This window comes from Balaenoptera ricei, chromosome 2 (genome assembly GCF_028023285.1).
Source record: "Balaenoptera ricei isolate mBalRic1 chromosome 2, mBalRic1.hap2, whole genome shotgun sequence".
Lineage (NCBI taxonomy): Eukaryota > Metazoa > Chordata > Mammalia > Artiodactyla > Balaenopteridae > Balaenoptera > Balaenoptera ricei.
In genome coordinates this window covers 162470191-162488532 of record NC_082640.1, presented here as the reverse complement: position 1 = coordinate 162488532, position 18342 = coordinate 162470191, and the positions used below count along the sequence as shown (strand labels likewise).

Here is an 18342-nt window from a genome sequence, read left to right as displayed (position 1 = left end):
CACTCCGGGGAGGGGGCCAAGAACCAACGGCGGCCAGCACCCGGCACCCTCGCCCCCTCCCCCCGGGCCCGGAGCTTCCAGCCCGGGTCTGCGACACCAGGAAGAAGGCGACTGTGCTCCCCTCCCGACGAAACAGCCGCAGTAGGAGGTGGGGGCGAGAAGCGGGCTGAACTCGTCCGCTGCCCGGGCGGTGGAGCCCCCGCGGCGAGGCGCTGCGCGGGCGGTGGAGACTCGCGCTCTCTCCAGCCCCTGGGGCAGAACTTTCTCGCCCCCCCTCCTTCCCCCGCAGCCGTACTCCCTCCCCAGCCGGCCAGCCCTCCGGGAGGAGAAAGCGCCGCGGAGACAGCCGGGGCGGGGGCCTACCTTCCCGAGGGCCGGCATCATGTCGGCGGCGCAGGTGTCCTCGTCCCGGAGACAATCTTGCTACCTGTGCGACCTGCCCCGCATGCCCTGGGCCATGATCTGGGACTTCTCGGAACCCGTATGCCGCGGTTGCGTCAACTACGAGGGCGCGGATCGCATCGAGTTTGTGATCGAGACCGCGCGTCAGCTGAAGCGGGCGCACGGCTGCTTCCAGGACGGCCGCTCCCCCGGGCCGCCACCGCCCGTCGGGGTCAAGACGGTGGCCCTGTCGGCTAAGGAGGCGGCGGCGGCGGCTGCGGCAGCGGCCGCCGCACAGCAGCAGCAACAGCAGCAACAACAGCTCAACCACGTCGATGGTTCCAGCAAGCCTGCGGTGCTGGCGGCCCCGTCCGGCCTGGAGCGCTATGGCCTGAGCGCAGCCGCTGCTGCCGCCGCCGCCGCCGCCGCCGCGGTGGAACAGCGCAGCCGCTTCGAGTATCCTCCACCACCGGTGAGCCTGGGAAGCAGCAGCCACTCCGCGCGGCTGCCCAACGGCCTGGGGGGCCCCAACGGCTTCCCCAAGCCCACACCGGAGGAGGGACCCCCGGAGCTGAACCGTCAGAGCCCCAACTCGTCTTCAGCGGCGGCGTCGGTGGCGTCTCGGCGCGGGACGCATGGTGGACTAGTGACAGGGCTGCCCAACCCGGGGGGTGGCGGAGGCCCCCAGCTTACCGTGCCCCCTAATCTGCTGCCGCAGACGCTGCTTAACGGCCCGGCCAGCGCCCCCGTGCTGCCCCCACCGCCGCCTCATGGTCTGGGCAGCCGTGGGCCCCCGACGCCCGCGCCCCCCGGGGCTCCCGGGGGCCCAGCTTGTCTCGGGGGTGGCCCAGGCGTATCGGCCGCGTCGTCCTCCGCGTCATCTTCGACCTCGTCGTCGGTGGCTGAGGTGGGCGGGGGTGCTGGTGGCAAAAGGCCCGGCTCCGTGTCGAGCACTGACCAGGAGCGCGAGCTGAAGGAGAAGCAGCGTAACGCCGAGGCCCTGGCCGAGCTGAGCGAGAGCCTGCGCAACCGCGCAGAGGAGTGGGCCAACAAGCCCAAGATGGTCCGCGACACGCTGCTCACGCTGGCCGGCTGCACGCCCTACGAGGTGCGTTTTAAGAAGGACCACTCGCTGCTGGGCCGCGTCTTCGCCTTCGACGCCGTCTCCAAGCCTGGCATGGACTACGAGTTGAAGCTGTTCATTGAGTACCCCACGGGCTCGGGCAACGTGTATTCCAGCGCATCTGGTGTGGCCAAGCAGATGTACCAGGACTGTATGAAGGACTTCGGTCGGGGTCTCTCCTCCGGCTTCAAGTATCTGGAGTATGAGAAGAAACACGGCTCCGGGGACTGGCGTCTACTTGGAGACCTGCTGCCCGAGGCCGTGCGCTTCTTCAAGGAGGGCGTGCCCGGCGCCGACATGCTGCCCCAGCCCTACCTGGACGCCAGCTGCCCCATGCTGCCCACGGCTCTGGTGAGTCTAAGCCGCGCCCCCAGCGCGCCCCCGGGGACCGGGGCCCTGCCGCCCGCCGCCCCCTCGGGCCGGGGCGCAGCTGCCAGCCTGCGCAAGAGGAAGGCGTCCCCCGAGCCCCCGGACTCCGCCGAGGGCGCGCTGAAGCTGGGCGAGGAGCAGCAGAGGCAGCAGTGGATGGCGAACCAGAGCGAGGCACTAAAGCTCACCATGTCGGCCGGGGGCTTTGCGGCGCCAGGGCATGCGGCAGGGGGTCCGCCTCCGCCGCCCCCACCCCTGGGACCCCATTCCAACCGGACCACCCCGCCCGAGTCAGCCCCTCAGAACGGTCCGTCGCCCATGGCCGCTCTCATGTCGGTGGCAGACACACTGGGCACGGCGCACTCGCCTAAGGACGGCAGTTCTGTGCACTCCACCACTGCGTCCGCACGGCGCAACAGCAGCAGCCCAGTGTCGCCGGCCTCCGTACCCGGGCAGCGCCGCTTGGCATCACGGAACGGGGACCTGAATTTACAGGTGGCGCCCCCGCCGCCTAGCACCCACCCGGGCATGGACCAAGTGCACCCCCAAAACATTCCGGATTCCCCTATGGCCAACAGCGGGCCCCTTTGCTGTACCATTTGCCACGAACGTTTGGAGGACACGCATTTCGTTCAGTGCCCCTCCGTTCCCAGCCACAAATTTTGCTTCCCTTGCTCTAGAGAGAGTATCAAGGCCCAGGGGGCGACCGGCGAGGTGTACTGCCCCAGCGGAGAGAAATGCCCCTTGGTTGGGTCGAATGTACCTTGGGCCTTCATGCAGGGCGAAATCGCGACGATCTTAGCTGGGGATGTTAAAGTGAAAAAGGAGAGAGACCCTTGAACCACAAGACAGCCACCTCCTTAGCCCCAGACCAGCTCCTCTCCCGTCCAGAGGGCCCCTCCCCCACCCACATCGACCCTCTCTTCCCTCACTCCCAAGATGTAGAATTGTGAATATAACAAACTGCAAAAAGTTAGTCTTATGTATAGACATTATTTTCGTCGTATGTTTCTATATTTTGAAACAAAGGTATGTAACTTCTTCATTTGAAGGATAAGCTGGTTTGTGTTAAGCAGTATAATATTGGTTCGGTCATTTGCATCATATTCGTTAGCATTTATTGGTGGCAGAGTGTTTGCCTAGGTACAGAATTAATAGCCTTTAGCAACGACTGCTGCTGGTGTGTATTTTTGTAAATGTTACGCACTCACTGAAAGGAAGAAAAACACACACACAAAAGAAAATGACTTTTTTTTTGCCAAGGCCAGTGTTGCTGCCTAAAAAAAAATGATGCTATAAAATGGTGAGAGCTTCATTTCTGAACAGCCCCAAGTGTTGAAGTCTTCACTTTATTTTGTTCTGTTTTGTTTTGTTTTTCTGTTTCCTTTGCAAAATGGTAAGGGGGGTGTTGGGGGGTGGGTGTTTTTTGTTGCAAGTTTGTGAGGGAAAATGTTTTGGTTTGTTTCTACTGACCTGAATGTGTTGGATCTTCACGTGTTGTTTTGTTTTTGCTTTATTGATGCACGGATGCTTTTGAACAGTAGAGCGAAATGCTAGACATGGAGAATCTGCTCTGTTTGTCCTTTATACATTTCTGTAGTTAACAGAACACTGTAATGTGCCTTGGAGCTTAGTAACTTGTAATAAATTCAATTGATATTAATTCTGCCCGGAGTCAGCAAGTGTGTTTTTCTAGGGCTAAGACCACACAGCTCCAACATGGGGGACACCCTCCCTACTTCCAACATAGAACACAAATGCTGGTGCCTTTGAAAGACCTCAGAGGTGGTATCTGTAGAAGGCCCTGTGCTGGCTGACTGCCCTTCCCCTTCAGTACCAGACTATTTACACTCACCCCTCCGGACGGGACAGTTGCTGACTAAGCGATTTCTGTTTACTCTTCAGCATCTCTGTTTTCCCCTGATGCGCACCCCAGCTGCAAATAGCATTGTCAGGAATGCTTTTTGGTGCCTTTCCCTGTGGCCCTGAGTATATGCTGATACCCAGTGCAGCTGTGACTTAATGCAAGTGGGGTGGAGGAAACAGGACAAAACTGGGGTGCTTTGCCTCCTAGATGTGGCAAAAATCACTGTTACTGCACATGTAAAGCAAAAATGTCACAGAGCTGGGAGCCGGCAGTGGAGGCAGGAGGGGTGTGGGAAGTGGGAAACCAATCCATGTTCTCAGGACTGAGTTCCCAGCAGCTTCCAGTTCATCAATCGGAAGAGCAGTTTCACCTCATTCATGACATGTTTTTTTCTTTCCCTTCCTTTTTGATAATAATTTCTAAAGGCAGGACACTTAGCTCGTTGTGGAGAGTGGGGAAGAGAGAGTCCCAAACCGTGTTCCTGGGGAACGATTACTTATGACACCAAATGGAACCCGTCCCCACAGGTGAAGAAATGCGATTATTCATCTAGTTGACTTTTTGGTGGCATTTGTGAGGTACAGAGGGATGGGGGTGGGATTGGAATGTCCTTTAGGGCTCTGGAGCCCTCCCAGAGCTCTGAGGGAAGGCAAACAAACCTGGTTTGAACCTTGTACTTTCCTGGGAGGCAAATGGAAGGGGAGTAGGAAATGGGAGGGAGGAAGCAAAACACAACCCCAGATCCTATCAGAAATCCATTCCTGGCCACACCCCATTCCTGGTGGAGGCAAGCTGGGCCAGGACCTTCGGCACAAGGCCAGAGGAATAGCGAATAAGGGAAGAGACTTGGCAACCCCCATCCCATTCCCATCAAAGACGGATCAGGAGCCTAGGGAGGTGGGTATGGGCACAGGTGAGTTTGGGGAAAAACAAATCACTGGTTAGCCCAGAACACCGAGGTGGAGGTTGGGTTGGTGTTCAGACTTGCTGTTAACAACACGCTTTTAGTTTCTGTTCCTGCTTTGCCACCACCATCATTGAAGTAGTGGAAACCATGACTCTGTGTTTTGTGTGTGTGTGTGTTTGGAGGTGTGGATAAATGGCAGTTGATGGATCTGCTGCAGCCTCTTAATCGTGGTACCCGGGAGGTACCTGTCTCACCTCATCAAGAATCTCCCCACATATAAATAGATGTGCGTGTCAGCTTCCTGCAAATGTGTCCTTGCATTTTCATCTGCTGCCAAGTGTTGTATTGGTGCTTATGAGTCATGAAACCTATTTTCATCCTCAGGGGTAATTAACTTGGGGGTGATAATGCATAGCAGACTGTAGGAAGAGTTAATTCTAAAACCTATTCTCGCCTGGCTACCAATCACACATTTCACTTAAAGGTCTGGGTTGGCTTTTCTCATCAGCTCATTAATAAAAACCAAGCATGTTTCGCCTGGAAGATCCTCTGAGGTGCTCCCAACCCCCACGCCCACTGCATACACCCATAAAATGGGTAAAGCTCAGCAGCCTGAGAATACAGAGATAGAGTGTCACGGGTGTAATTTAACCACCAGTGAATGAAGGCACAGCGGGTGCAGCCACAGCATTGAGCTGCGCATGTCAACTTGGACGTGTGGATGACCGGTCCAGGTGTGAACCCTGTGAGTACTGTCCGGTGGATCCAAGTGGGAGTTGGCCCTGTTACCTGCCTCTGCCTGCGCATCCACTCCTGCTGGCCTTCCACTGCCTCTTCATTGCTCTTGTATTACTTTCAGAAACTTTTAGGATTATGGGATCCTTGATTTAGTGCACATAGGTAGGAAAGGGGCCTGTCATGAGCTGAGAACTGTAGTTTGCTCCCTCTTGTTGCTGGGTGCATTATTAGCAGGAGAGGCAGAGCTGTAATAATGAAGCATCCAGCACAGGCGGCCAGTTAGGTTTCACTAAGGAAACCTGCCTTGATGAGACCTGGGGGAAAGGAAGGAGGGAGGGGGTAAGAGGGAGAGCATGGGTTGGGGTGGAAGTGAATTATAATGGTGCAGTTAATTAAAGTTTACCAGTGCCAGGAGCCATTTGTTAAATGGCAGCTCCCCCTTCTTTTTTTTTGGAACTGTGTGACCTTTCTCTTTGCTCTGACCCATTCAGCTGCTAGTTTGGTTGCCTTAACCAGTCTTGCTTTGATCCCTCAGCTAGATTTCCCCTACCCTGACACTTTCCACATTGCACACCCAGGAAGCAATTTCCTCTCCAGTACACGAGGATTCTTGTGGGTTTCAGGGATTCAGATGGAGGTCTCTGATGAGCTAGTCTTCCTTCATCTCCAGTTCACCCTGGATCTCCCCACCTCCTCTGTTTCCTCCTTCTCATTCTCTTCCCACTACGAGCCAAAGTGGCCAACATTTAAAAATCCATATTGCTTTTATTTATAGGCATTGTTTGTGCAGCTAACCTAAGCCGGATGTTTCTTTGAGTGGGCACAGGGGTGGGGCAAAGAGGACTTAATTCAACAGCTTTGAGAGAAGAGGCTGATGATGGGCGTCATTTTTTGACCTTGATCTCTGACGGTTGCAAGATGGGAGATCCACCAGTGAGGACAACTCCACCGTGTCAAGTCCGGCATTCACATCTGAACCCGCTCCGCTCACGTGGGCGTGAACACCTATTTTTGTTTGTTTGTTTTTAATAAATTTATTTATTTATTTTTGGCTGTGTTGGGCTTCTCATTGTCGTGGCTTCTCTTGTTGTGGAGCACGGGCTCTAGGCGTGCAGGCTTCAGTAGTTGTGGCACGTGGGCTCAGTACTTGTGGCTTGCGGGCTCTAGAGCGCAGGCTCAGTAGTTGTGGCGCACAGGCTTAGTGGCTCCGTGGCATGTGGGATCTTCCCGGGCCAGGGCTCGAAACCGTGTCCCCTGCATTGGCAGGCAGATTCTTAACCACTGTGCCACCAGGGAAGCCCCAACACCTATGTTTTTAAATGTGCTTTGAGGGTTCATTTTCACATTCATCCAGCCCAGGCTATTGATGTAATGAGGACTGAAATTCACTTTTGTTTTCTCTTATACTTTGTCAAATCCAGGAAATTGGGACAGGGAATGACCCTTAAGGGCATCGGGTGAAATGCTTTTTAAACTTTTCTGGGGTCCTCTGACCTTAGAAAAATTTGGTGAAAATGATGGATCCTTCCTCAGAAAGTACAGGTGCCCCCCACACACATGGACTTGCATACATTTTCTTTCCTTTTTAATTTTATGTACTTATATTTGAATAGGTAATATATTCCTTTGGTTCAAAGTTCAAAAGATGCAAAGGGGAATACAGTACAACCGTAAGGTTTCCTTTCTACAAGTGGCCCCTCGGCCACCTAGTTCCCTTCTGGGATGCGACCAGCGTTACCCAAGTTTTAAAGAGTTTCATGCACATCTAAACTCCATCCATGGAACTTGAGGTTAGAACCTAGGTCTAGTTCATACACCTAGTAAAAATGAGGTCCCCACGGCACAGAGAGATGAAGGAACTTGCCTAAAGTCACACAGTGGCAGAGCCCAGGCTAGATTCCTGTTAGGAACAACTCTAATGCACATTTTAAAAAATTAAGGACATTTAACTTACCTAGAGTTTTACATGAGAGCAGGTGCTGACGAAGTGGGCAAAAGGAGAGTGAGTACCTGGTGGGGTAGGGTTCAGTGTTTTTAGTAGCTCTTGGAGGACAGCAAACAAGCATTTGTCCCTTGGTCTCTTTTGCAGCCATACCTTTGGGGGAAGGGGATGTGGAGAGCAGTGTCTAGGTTTCTGATTGTAAATATCAGGTGGGCCTTAATTAGTGGAGTCCTTTCTTAACCTTTGAGCTGTGGGCCCTCATACCACCTCCCCCTTTGCTGATTGGAAACTTCTGAAGGTTTAAAGACTGTCAGATAAGTAACCATTTGGACACAGAGGTCAGAGGTAGGGAGACCAGGACTCCTGCCACCTTCCGTTGAACTTGGGGCTTCTCTCTTCTCTCCCTGTCACCCACCTCTGCCTGGCCATCTTAGGAGACAAGTGGCATGCCAGGTGCTGTGTGAGGTGCCAGGTAGATGCACACTTCAGGCCAGCCTACGAGGAAGGTGTGATGACCCTTGTCTTACAGATGTGCCAACTGAGCTCAGAGAGGTTAAATGCCCAAAGCCATCGTTGGTATTCCATTCAAGCCCAGGGCAGCCTAGAGCCAGGACCCCTATATTGCTCTGCGCAGGGGGCCTCTAATTTTTGACCCACAGGGCCCAGGAAACCCAGGCTCAGAGCTTGAGCCTGTCGCTCAGCCCTCTCTGCATCTCCCAGTCTCCATGAGAGCCTGGCCAGTGCCAGTGAGTGAGGCTGTCCCCAGGGGGGCGCTGTTGGGAAGCCCCTGGGAGAGGGCATTTTCTAGGCTTGGTGTGCTTGGAACACACTATGGTGCTGTCCAAGCCATATTTCCAATCAGGGATTCTGGAGCAAGACTGTTCTTCTGAAGTCTCCCTCAAGCTGCCTCCTACCCCTAAACTTAAGTAAAAAATGATCCACGAAAGCTTACCTCCTCGTGGGTCCGCGCTTCAGGCTAGACTCAAGAGAAGTGTCCTAACCTCCCAACTGGTCTCCCGTGGGCTCCAGTCTCCACCCACTCCAGGCCAGGGCTCTGTAGCAGGCAATTCCTTTACACATCTGAACATGTCATCTCCTTGCTTAGAAACCTCCCTTGGCTCTCTGTTGCCTACAGGATAAAGTCCAAATTCCTTAGCATAGCAAGCAAAGCCTTTTACCATTTCTCCATCCCAGGGGTAGAGTATCTTAATTTTTAAAAAGGTATTACATATACATGGCAAAAAAGAAAATCAAACAGCATGAAAAGATACTCAGTGAAAAGTCAGTCAGTCTCCTTCCCTTCCAGGTCTTCAGTTCCCCTCCGCTGAGGGAAGCACTGTTGGCAGTTATTTTGTGTATATTTTCAGCAGTATTAGATGCACAAAGAAGCTTAGATTTATAATATATATCTCCTGGGGGTAGACCTTAGAATAAGCCAGACAGGAAGGAAGGTCCAGGGCAAGGAACTAGACTTGGTCAGAGCCCCAGTCAGGGTCTGGGGTGTCCTCTACCTCCACAGCCAGGGATTAACTATTATTTTTCTCTGGCTCCTGGACGAGGTGTGTGTGTGTGCCCTTGGCCCACGCCGGTGCACTTATACCTACCTACATCGCTGTGGTGCTAGCGTTGGGCTTCCTAAGCCAGCCCCATTGTGGCTTGGGGGTGTTCTCTGGAAGGGAGGGGGAGGGGGAGGGGGAGGGGTGGGGGAGGGGTGGGGCAGTGGCCATGGACACCAGGTATTCCCTGCAGCGTCCAGCGCTTCCCCCTGCTGCCACAGTCTTCTCCCTTTCCCATACCCCACAGCAGCTTGGTGAAGCTGGCAGAACTGCTTCCTCAGGTCTCTTAGGTGACAGATTGGGAAACTGTGGCTAAAAGAAAAGAGCGAGGGAGAAATGTTATTGAATGCAACCTCTGGACCCTCTGGGCTAGGCATGGTCATATACTATTTTTCCTTCATTATGGCAAGGTTTGGAGGCTGCTCGTTGCCATTATTCTCCTTTGACAGGAAAATACCCATAGTAGGTACTATCGTTACTCCCATTTTACAGACAAGGCAACCAAGTCACAGAGCAGTGAGTAACTCCCCCACCTCCCGGCCCTGCTTGGCCTCACTCCCTCTCTCACAAGGGAAGGTTGTTCACACGCTCCCCAGGCCTACACCCCAACACTTCACTTTCCACCAGTGCAAACCCTTCCAGGGAGGCCTGGGTTTTTGTTGCAAGGAGGAGCCAGCATGTGAAATCCGGAGCCATGGGCAGTGGTTCAGAAACCACAGCTCCAGGAGGTCCAGCTGCCTCTGAGAACAGGTTTGGGTCACTGAGGGTGCCGGGGGCAACGCTGGCGGCCAGCACCCGGGGACAGGCAGCTCTGGAATGCTGGGCCATGTGAACACGGAGGAATTAACTCTGAGCCCCTGGGTCTCGGCCCAGACAGTCACGTGACCACCTCCTACAAATCCCCACCCCCACCCCCATGTGCCTGGAGCTGTAGGCAACTGATTCTTCACTCGGGAAGTTGCCAACAGGCCCACTCCGATGGGGCAAGGGGACCCAGGGACTTGGAGAGGGAGCCTTCTGGAATGAGGATCATTTTAGGGGAAGGGGAGAGAACGGTGGCTGGGAGCTTCCCAGGGAGCACGGGGGGCCCAGAGAAGGAGCTGCTGTGAGGTCCTCCATCTCACCTGGGGTTAAAATACTGACCAAGCCATCTGCCCAGAGATGGCTTCTCAGGCTCCACGCTGCTTCCTGCCCCAGAAGGGCCTCCATGTTTCCTCGGTGACTGAGTACCACAACTGGGGCAGGGGGAGGTAGGATGCCTTAACCCACTCCTACTGTCCTCAGCCCACCCTTCCCCAAGGGGTAGAAGGGGTCAGCAGGTGGCGGGGGCAGGGGCCAGGGTGGGGAGGGCCTCTGAGAGCCTGTGCCTCCTTTTCTTAATCCCGCATGGGCCAGGTCAAACCCTTTTCCCTGGGAACCAGCTGAGTCAGAACCTGCGGCCTCCTTATCCCTTCATCTCCTGTCCCACCTGCCAGTGGCTTCTTCCCAGGGCTCTCTCTCCTCCCCACGGAGGCGAAGCGCCTGCAGCAGGGTTCCTGTTCCCTCGGGATGGCAGAGGTTGCCAGAGGAGCCCGGAGCCCGGGCCACGTGAGGGCACACAGCCAGGCTGCGGCTTCCGCTCTACAGTCTTGCTCTCCTCGCCTTCGTCCTCCTCTCGCCCCCTGCTTCTCCTTCAACACTTATCAAAGGTCCACGCTTCACTGAAGACTTGGGTTCACCCCACAAATGTTGATCCGTTGACATTTGGGTTCCACTCCTGGCTCTGCTGTTAACTTTGGGCAAGTTGCTTGGTCTCTCAGGGCCTCAGCGTCCTCCCTGTCGACGGGAACACCCCTCACCAGGTTGTTGGAAGAATTAAAACAGATAGTGCACGTCAGTGTCGGCACAACCCAGTCTGGTCGGCTCCCAGTGCATGTTGGCTACTGTTGTTACCCTTGTTTGGGCTTGGCTCAGGCCCCACCCATCACTGACACCCACCCCCCGACAGACACACCTACACACTCTCAGTGCTGGGAGGGGGAGGGGATGGCTAAGTGCTGTGACCACGGGGCCCCAGGAGCACAGATCTGGATCTCTGGAGAAGACCCCTTCCAGAAAGTGGGGCCTGTGAAGGAAGGAGAGAGAGGGGAGAAAGGGGCTAGGGGGCAGGAGAGTAAGTTTCTGCCGGAGAAGGACGAAGAGTCAGCTTGGCTGGTCTGGAATGTGGGGAGAGGTGAGGCAGGACCAGCAAGCAAGACCTCGTGAGCTAAGCTGAGGGACTTAGAATTAATCACGCAGGACCACTGAAGGATGTGTGAGCAGAGGGCCACCGTCTGATGCGCCATTTGGAAATGCCTTTGTGGCAGCAGTGTGAGGACTAGACTATCCGGAAGGAGAAGCAAGCGTGGGCAACCAGCTAGGAGGCGACCGCCGTGATCCAGGCAAGAGGTGATGAAGCCGATTCAGGAGGGACTGTGACGGCTGGCGGGGAGGTGGGGGGGGAATCGGAGAGCTGTAAGGAGGAGAGGTGGCAGGTGCCTGAGGGCGAGGCAGAGGGAGGAAGGAGGCAGGCTCATCCTCAGCTCAGGTGCTCAGGGAATGCAGCACGGGGTGCAGGTGTAGGGGAAGAGGTCTGGTCAGTTTGGGACGCTGGCCTGAGGTGCCATGGGCCAGCTCAGGGTGGACCTGCAGGCCCGGGCTGTGCAGACAGGTCTGGGCAGGAACTGAGAGGTGCTGTCTGCCTTGTGGGTGGTAGTCAGAGGTGTGAGTTTAGGTGAGGTCCCTGAGGGAAAGTGGGCAGAAAATGAGAAGACGATGAAATGCTGGGAGCACTCACCTTCCAGGGCTGGAGAGGAGGAGCCCGGGAGAAGAAGGGCAGCAGGAGAGAAGGGAGGACAATCACAGGAAGTGGCATCCTGCCTGCCAAAGCAGATGCCGCCGGATGGGGTCGTCAGTAGCGTCAGGCGCTGGGCTGAGATGGAGGAAGATAAGGCCCAAAAGGTGTCTGTTGAATTTAGCAGCAGGGAGGTGCCTGGAGACCCTGGCCAGAGAGGTATGTAGAGAGTGGAGGGGACAGAGGCTAGGACGCAGTGTACTAAGGGGACAGCAAAAGGCCCAGTTTGTCCCAGGGTCTTGGCTCTGAAGGGAAGGAGTGAACCTGGCAGCCAGGGGGCGGGGGGGGGGGGCGGGAGTCTCTCTGATCCAAGTTGATGGAGACATAAGCATGTTTATAGGGAAAGAACTAGAAGGAGAGGTTGAATATACCAGGAGGGGGATCGGTGTGAATGAATGACAGGCTCCAAGAGGGGAGGAGACAGCAGGAGAGGCAGTATAGGGTACTGGAAAGTCGGATTAATAATAGCTGCCATTTAAGTGCTTGCTGTGTGCGGGGCACCGTTCTCAGCGCTTTGCATTTGCTAGCCCACCTGGTCCACACAACAGCCTACGCAGCAGGTGCTCTTATTATCCTCATTTTACAGATGAACGGCCCTGACACAGAAACGGTAAGTAGCTTGCCCAACGGTGCACAGCTAACATGGGATGCTGCCCGTGTGCCAGGACTTGAGTCCAGGCAGGGTGCCTCCAGGGGTGTGTAGTCGTCAAGACCAGACCTAAGACCAGACCTCCTGGTTTTGAATCCCAGCACCTCCACTCATTTGCTTTGTCCTCCTGTCCCTTAGTTTCCCCGCCAAAAAAGGGCATGAGAATTGTACCTATTTCTTAGTGCTACTGGGTGGATCAAATGTGTAAATGCCCATAAAACACTTGGAGCAGGGCTTGGTGAACAGAAAGCACAGGTGGAGGGACTTGCCTGGGACAGATTTGGGTGCTTCTTACGCCGGGAGCGGAGGGAGGAAGCGAGCACAGGCTGATGGAGGGATTTGTGGAGTCCTTGGCCCTTTTGTACAGTGTTTATCTGTTTATGGGACCTCTCCTGGGTCAGACAGGGCACCTTGCAGGCAGGTGTAAGAGCAGCTTGTGCAGGTGTAAGAGCAGCTTGTGCTGGAGTTGAAGCAGCCCTTGGGACCAGATCCCAGTCTCTTCACTCCACTCCATCGCCGTGGGACCTTCCGCATGTTCCTCTCAGAGCCTTCGTCTCTTCCCAGGCCAAAGGGGCAGTGATGCCCACCTGCCGGGCTGTGGGGAGGATGAAATGAGATCATGTGTGTGAGTGGGCGTGCCCATAGCAATGCCAGGCCCCTGGGTGACACTTGTTATACAGAAGCTACCTCCGCCACTTCTACAGACATTGATGGAGCAGGGGCCAGGTACTGTTCCGGAATGAAATTATTAATATTATCCCTGGGGACTTCCCTGGTGGCGCAGTGGTTGGGAGTCCACCTGCCAATGCAGGGGACATGGGTTCGAGCCCTGGTCTGGGAGGATCCCACATGCCGCGGAGCAACTAAGCCCGTGTGCCACAACTACTGAGCCTGCGCTCTAGAGCCCGCGAGCCACAGCTGCTGAGCCCGCGTGCCACAACTACTGAAGCCCGCGTGCCTAGAGCCTGCGCTCCACAACACGAGAAGCCACCGCAACGAGAAGCCTGTGCACTGCAACGAAGACCCAACACAGACAAATAAATAAATATTAAAAAATATATATATATATTATCCCTGGAGCCTCAGCAGAGTACCTAGATGTTTACTAGCTGTTGGGCAGGTGAGGAAAGAGGGCGTCTCCAGCAAGGATTAAGGACGGAGTGAAGGAGGAGGTGCTAGGATGAATGAGTCAGAAAAGGACAGTGGACAGTTTGCTCGTAACCTGCACTGTTAGATATCCACGGGCCCACATGCTGCACCCCACCTAAGGCAGCACGCTATGGGCTGAGTTTGGCAGATCCCAAGTTACACGCACATGTGACTTGGAAGGTGAGAGTGTAGGATCCTGAGCACCTGAGGACTGGTGGCAGAGCATCCAGGCTGGTGGGAAATTTTGTTATTTATTTATTTATTTGTGTGTTTATTTATTTATTTATTTATTATTTTGGCTGCATTGGTTCTTCGTTGCTGCGCGCGGACTTTCTCTAGTTGCAGCGAGCAGGGGCTACTCTTCCTTGCGGTGCGTGGGCTTCTCATTGCAGTGGCTTCTCCTGTTGTGGAGCGCTGGCTCTAGGCTCATGGGCTTCATTAGTTGTGGCACACGGGCTCAGTAGTTGTGGCTCGTGGGCTGTAGAGCACAGGCTCAGTAGCTGCGGCGCACAGGCTTAGTTGCTCCGCGGCATGTGGGATTTTCCCGGACCAGGGCTTGAACGCTTGAACCCTGCATTGGCAGGTGGATTCTTAACCACTGCGCCACCAGGGAAGCCCCTGGTGGGCAATTTACTTCCCAAGGTCTGTCCTCTTGGGGACTGTGAAATCCAACCCACCTGACTTGGAGATGGGATTTCCCGGTAAATGAAGAAGTTTGTTTGGCGGATCGGATCATGTGGGTTCTGGGCAGGACAGGCTTATGGGCGTGGACCTGTGCAGTAACACTGAGCACCATGTTCGAAAGGGATAGTTTAATGCTTTGCTTTTGCCATCTTGAAATTCTTCATAATTCTCAACAAGGAGCCCTACATTTTCAGTTTGGCTTGAGCCCTGCAAGTTATGCAGCCTGTCCCGGTTCTAGGGCCTGAGGTGCTTGTCTGTCTCCTAGCCCATAATGAACGTGGCAGGGCCCACATTGGCACCTGGCCCTGGTTGTGATGGGCCCAGAGAGGGATGAGGGAGGCTGCATGGGCCTCTGCCCCTCCGGAGGCCTGGAGCTGGGGTGAGACCTGTGGTATTAAGGGCAGTGTGCTCGACAGAGTCAGACCACTGGGTTTGTGTCCTCACCCTGCTACTGGCCAGCTGTGCGCTCTTCAGCAGGCTCTGGACATCTCTGAGCCTGTTTCCCCGTCTGCAGACTGCGGATAGAGTGACCACATGACAGGAGGGTTAAATGAGGTAATGGGCAGAGAGTGCCTGGTACGTAGTAGGTGCTTAGCAGATGTTTGCTGGTAGGTGACTGCTTGGGCCCAGAAGGCAGTTGGGCTGGGAATAACATGCTCCTACTCTAGGAGACGATGGGAGAAAAGGCACAATGTCCCTGCACTACCCTGTAGGTGATGCAGAGGGCTGAGTGCCATCCTTGGAACCGTCTTCCAGGAAATGGGCTGCCAGCTCCCCCTCCAAAGGGGCCACCATCTTTGGCCACTTCATTTCCAGAGTGAGCAAAGGGAGAACAAATCCGAGCCCTGGCCCAGAGGTGGGAATTCCAGGCTGTCGGGCCTTGTTCTTTTTTTTTTGTTTGTTTTTTTTTTGTTTTTGTTTTAATAGATTTTTTTTTTAATTTTTATTTATTTATTTTTAGCTGTGTTGGGTCTTCGTTTCTGTGCGAGGGCTTTCTCTAGTTGTGGAGAGCGGGGGCCACTCTTCATTGCGATGCGCAGGCCTCTCACTATCCCGGCCTCTCTTGTTGCGGAGCACAGGCTCCAGACGCGCAGGCTCAGTAGTTGTGGCTCACGGGCCCAGTTGCTCCGCGGCATGTGGGATCTTCCCAGACCAGGGCTCGAACCCGTGTCCCCTTCATTGGCAGGCAGATTCTCAACCACTGCGCCACCAGGGAAGCCCCCGGGCCTTGTTCTGGGGCCCTGAGCAATCCTATCCCTCGCTTCAGAACTGTCTCACACCTCAGCTTCCCCAGATCCTCTCCAGGGAGAGCAGCTTTCCCTGTGTAATAAGGCAGTGCCCCTTCTCTCCGGAAGGCCTCCCCCTCCAGGGGATATAGCTGTGGGCCCTCAGCTGTGGGCTGAGGTCACGTGTTCCCTCCTCCTCAACACCCCATTGTCCTGTCCCCACCCCCTTTCTGATCCTTGATTTACCCTGAGCTGGATTAAGACCCTTAGCCTTCCTCAGAGCTGAGAGGTTAAGATGCACCTCCCTCCACCCACTCACATACAAATTCAAAATAAAAACCACCCTAAACCTTAAATCGGTGTGACAAAGTCCAACAAAGTTCTGATTTTTCCCAGGACGACTACTTCCTTGCTATTTTTGAAATACTAAGAATTAGCTCTTAAAAAAAACAAACCATACCAAAACACTTTGTTGATGCCCTTTTACTGCCAGTGCCCTAAGCACATGCTTACTCTGCCTGTTCGGTAACCTGGCCTCGCCTGCCCCCTCCCCTGTGCCAGAGCGGGACAGAGGCCTGACCTGCAATACAGGGCATTGGGCCACTCTGCCCAGAGCCTTCCCCAGGGGAGAGGGAAGCCCTGGGCCAATCAGTCCCTCCTGGAGAGGTGATGTCAGGAAAGCCCAGAAGGTTCCACTCCACCCCTGCCACAGGCTCACCCTGTCCTCCCGACCAGAGCAGCCAGGGCCAGCACGGGCCCTCGTCCAGTCCTCCAGCTGGCCAAGGACGGCTGGGCTGCGTTAGTGCCCAGGCCTGCTGCCCTTCACTCCACACCTGCGGGCTGGTCTCCCTGCCCCAAGCTCCTCCCCTTTCCGCTGTGGGGGAAGGAGCGGGCAAGTGCTGGAACTTCTGCAGACTGGCTCTTCCAGATCCTGCTTATAAACCCTGGTCAAAAATAAATCTTGTGTGTCTGAGCAGGAGAGGGTAGGAGGGTGAGATGGTGGGAGACAGAGGAGGCAGGCAGAAGGCCGCGGACAAGCAGGAAGACCAGGCCTCCTTAGCACCCCCAGTGAATGTCCCAAAGAAAGGGGCTGATACCGAGCATACCAGAAAATTCCAGGTGGGAGGACCTTTCGGAGCACTTCATTTTGCTGAGAGATTACAGGCCCAGAAAGCGGGCAGTTCATTTCCCTAATGTCAGCAGCAAACAAGAGGCCGGTGGATCAGAGCCCTGTGGGCCTTGCTCTGGCTCCTCCCTTTTCCCTGAGTGAGGCATGAGGACTGGCCCCCAACCTCCTGGGTGCTCCTCCCCTGAGCACCCCCTGATCAAGCCAGAAAGCACCTCTGCATCCCCGCCTGCCCGCCACTGCCCACTTTCCTGCTCAGCTCTTTTTCTCCCCACACTACCCAGCACCCATCCAGCTTATCCCCCTTTCACCTCCTCAAGGGAAGGGACATTTATTACTGTGTCTGGTGTGGCACATACGAAGCTATATATCCCTCTCGATGATAAACCAAAGCCTGAGGTTAGATGTTTTCTGGAGGAAATTTCACATTCCAGGAGAGAGAAAGAAAGGATTGGTGGATTCCGAGCACTTTACATGTGCAAGGCATTTTCCTTACTTGACTTCCAATCCTTAAGGCAGTGCTGCAAAGCATCTTCCATCCGAGAGATGAGACTTTGAGCCAGAGAGCTTTAAGGCGCTGGCTGAAGGTCGCGGAGCAGCAGTGCTCAGCGGAAACCCGTCTCCCATCCACTCCTTGCATCTCTGGGCCCCGCACCTGCAGCGCTAGGGATGCGGCTGGCCTGCAGCGAGTGCTCTCTGGGCATGATCTCACTTTATCCTCACAGCACCCACGAGAGAGCTACTATCGTCCCCTCTTTTTACGGTGGAGGAAACGGAGGCACTGGGAGGTTAAGGGACTATAACCCCCCCCCCCCCACAACTAGACAGAAGTGGAGGTGAAACTTTAACACAGGGACTCTGCTGCAGGCCCCTGCTCTTAATCAGGCACAATCTGAGTCCTCCCCCATACTTCCAGCCCCTTGTCACCTTGGCCTTGGGGATGTGGGTTTCAGGCCAGCCTCCTGGAGTCTCCTTGGGAGGTCAGGGGCTGTGGGTTCTCATTCTGCAGCCACTCTGGTTAAAGGCTCGGGGAAGGAGGAAGGAAAGATATGGGCTGAGAGTGGAGTTTGAGATTTGTGTCTTGCCCTTTTTTAGAGTTTTAGCTTTGTCCCTGCGGCTCTAGGGGATTAAGGTTGTATGTTTCTTTCCTCAGCAGGGGCTTCCCCCAGAAAAGCCCATGAAATACACAGATCGGGGGGACTCTATTTGGAAAGAGTTCATTCAGGCTTTGGGATTAGACAGTAGGGTTTCATGTTTCTTCCGTACTAGTGATCTTGGAAAAGTCACTCTGAGCCTTCAATTTCTTTCTGTCAAGTAAGGAGAATAGTGCCTCCTTTGAAGAGTTATAAAGGGAGTCAAATGAGACAATTGATTATTGTAAACTATGAAGTCGTCTATAGTTGTCAATTCTGACTCATTGATGCTATTACCTTCCTAAAGGAAGAAGTCAGCTTGAGGGGTAGTGAAGGTGGCTGTGGGAGTGACAAGCTGGGCAGTTAGGATGCTGGTAAAGTGAATTTTGTCCCAGAGCCCTGAGACCTCTAAGCTACAGGGGAGAGGCTGCAGATGGGTCAAGATTTGCTTTACTGGTGCCTCGGGGGGGCGATCAAGAAGCTGGCTTTGCCTCGGCTGCTGAGGGAACAGCAGGAGCTTGCATCTCCCCGGGTGGAACACACCCATTGCCCTTCCAGGGTGCAGGGCCCCTGGGCTCACCGTCAGACAAGAGCGGTGACATTCTCCCGGTTGATTCCAC

At 54.7% G+C, this 18342-nt stretch overlaps 1 protein-coding gene across 1 annotated transcript; it reads left to right on the top strand.

Annotated features, from left to right (window-relative positions):
- The first annotated feature begins 373 nt into the window (after positions 1 to 373).
- Positions 374 to 3536, top strand: IRF2BPL (interferon regulatory factor 2 binding protein like). Its single transcript, XM_059914730.1, has one exon. It carries the CDS (start codon positions 383 to 385, stop codon positions 2711 to 2713), a length of 2331 nt encoding a protein of 776 aa, XP_059770713.1. The 5' UTR covers positions 374 to 382; the 3' UTR covers positions 2714 to 3536.
- Positions 3537 to 18342: the final 14806 nt, after the last annotated feature.

Bases quoted from the DNA above. Each gene is read 5' to 3' on its own strand.
- IRF2BPL (XM_059914730.1), top strand. From the start codon at position 383: ATGTCGGCGGCGCAGGTGTCCTCGTCCCGGAGACAATCTTGCTACCTG.